The following is a 2,330-nucleotide window of genomic DNA, read 5'->3' as shown; positions in this document are numbered from 1 at the left end:
CATTATTGTTCTGGGGGAATGGCGATTGACAAGAAAATATAATTGTTTTTCCCGGACGTTGATTGTCAGCTTGTTCAGAAAAAGTTCACAGATGATGGTATATCAGACATATGTTATTGTTTGGACTTAAAGCTGTTTCGAACAGACGTTCAGTTATATCAGGGCCTGTCAGTTTAATGTAGATTGGGAACCTCAGTGAAACACATTGTAGACGAGCAATAGTCCATTAGAGCAGCCGAGGATAATAATCGGGACACATCGTTCATTCGAACCAACGATAAGCGCTTCTTGACCTATCCGTGCACTGTGATATATCTAAAAGCTTTTTTTGTAGGAACTATGAGCTATGGCTGGAGAACAATTCAACGGGAGTCTCAATGAACCAATGAACGCCTCTGTTGCATTTGCAATCTCTATTGTGTAGGCAAAAGGAATCTCTATTGCGTATGCAATGGGAACCTCTATTGTGTAGGTAATGGGAATCTCTATTGTGTAGGGAATAGGTATCTCTGTTGTGTATGCAGTGGGAATTTCTATTGAGTAGGTAATAGGAATCTCTGTTGTGTAGGCAATGGGAATCTCTATTGTGTAGGTAATATGTATCTCTATTGTGTATGCAATGGGAATCTTTATTGTGTAGGTAATAGGTATATCTATTGTGTATTCAATAGGAATCTCTATTGTGTAGGTAATAGGTATCTCTATTGTGTAGGCAATGGGAATCTCTGTTGTGTAGGTAATAGGTATCTCTATTGTGTAGGTAATAGGTATCTCTGTTGTGTATGCAATGGGAACCTCTATTGAGTAGGCAATGGGAACCTCTATTGTGTAGACAATGGGAACCTCTATTGTGAAGGCAATGGGAACCTCTATTGTGTAGGCAATAGGAATCTCCATTGTTTAGGCAATGGGAACCTCTATTGTGTAGGGAATGGGAATCTCTATTGTGTAGGCAATGGGAACCTCTATTGTGTAGGCAATGGGAACCTCTATTGTGTATGCGTTGGGGATTTCTATTGTGTATACAATGGGAATCTCTATTGTGTATGCATTGGAATTTTGTGTGTGGATGCATTGGGGATCTCTTTTGTGCAGGTGAAGGAAATCTCTGTTGTGTAGGCAATTTGATACGAGCAACAGATAATTTAGAACGACGAGGGGCAATGATCGGGACACATCTTTGATTTGAACCTGCAGCTGGTAGAGTAAGCGGATCCTCTTACGTGTGGGAATAATGAGGTACGACAGGGAAACAAACTAATGAGAGTTTCTATTGCGTTACCAATGGGAGTTTGTTGTGCAAACAAAGGGAGTCTTTATTTTAACATGCAACAACGGATAACAAAAAGTATTCGCAACGAATCGATCGAGACGTGTTACATGTCTTGTTTGCAATAGATTCTAGGTCCAATGCGTTAAGCTAAGATGGTACTGCTAAGATGTCAGAATTACAATTAAGTTCCTCATTGTATTTATCCCAATCTATCACAAGAAAAGTGACAAATCCCTTTCCTTTCAAAGTAAGGAATTGTATCAGACATGATTTTTGTCACTGACGCATCAAATTTGGAAATACCTTCCACCTGTCTATATTAAAACTTTCTGTAAGCTTTACTAAGGTCTTAAGTGTTGTTACCTTGATCAAACTTCGGAGGAAGAGTCGTATGACGCCCTTTGGAATCTTGGTAGAAATATCTTCCTTGATTGTACCTCAATAGTTGTTAAATGTAGACACCAAGGGCTGGGGCTCTAGGAATATTGCTTGACATAAAGGGAAAGTTGACTTTTGGAAAGTCTTGTGGAAAGCGCTTTGTCACTCTGAATATTTATGCATAGATCTTAATATGAAACAGACGTTGCGGTCTCACTGGTCTCCTTTATTTCTAGTTCAGGTGGGTAAAGCAGTGGAAGGGAACTGGCTATTTGATGGTTATTGAACCATATCATTTCATAGATATATCTGAAGCTTGTGTTAAACGTCTTGGCAAAATTACCTCGTTTTGACATTGCCAATCCGAGCAGAAATTCCGAGTCACATGCATAAAGATACAGATCAGCAAGAAGGGGAGCAAAATTAGTGTCCATAAGGATGCCTACTTCTTGTCTAAATGTCAAGATAAGGAACAAAGTGAGAAAATGTAGGATACAATTTTCGCCAAAACGATTACCAGAAACTTCAATCACGACTCCGTGGGATATGGCTCTGATTGTGCAAGGTGTTCATCGATGAGCATACTGCAATTCCAAAAACATATTCATCACCCTAAGATAAACCTTCCATTTGTCGTATTGATGAGTTTGCTGAGGCATCAAATGAAAAATAGCTTGAT

The 2,330-nt window shown here is 39.2% G+C and overlaps 1 protein-coding gene across 1 annotated transcript; it reads right to left on the bottom strand.

Annotated features, from left to right (window-relative positions):
• Positions 1-315: 315 nt before the first annotated feature.
• LOC124139038 lies at positions 316-897 on the bottom strand. Its single transcript, XM_046506014.2, has one exon. It carries the CDS (start codon positions 895-897, stop codon positions 316-318), a length of 582 nt encoding a protein of 193 aa, XP_046361970.2.
• Positions 898-2,330: the final 1,433 nt, after the last annotated feature.

The sequence above is a fragment of the Haliotis rufescens genome, unplaced genomic scaffold (assembly GCF_023055435.1).
Source record: "Haliotis rufescens isolate VD_foot unplaced genomic scaffold, xgHalRufe1.0.p SCAF_5, whole genome shotgun sequence".
Lineage (NCBI taxonomy): Eukaryota > Metazoa > Mollusca > Gastropoda > Lepetellida > Haliotidae > Haliotis > Haliotis rufescens.
The sequence above is the reverse complement of the archived record's forward strand: the minus strand, read 5'-3'. Positions and strand labels throughout refer to the sequence as shown.

Excerpts from the sequence above, each read along its gene's own strand:
- LOC124139038 (XM_046506014.2), bottom strand. The coding sequence starts at position 897 with ATGGAGATTCCTATTGCCTACACAATAGAGGTTCCCATTGCCTTCACA.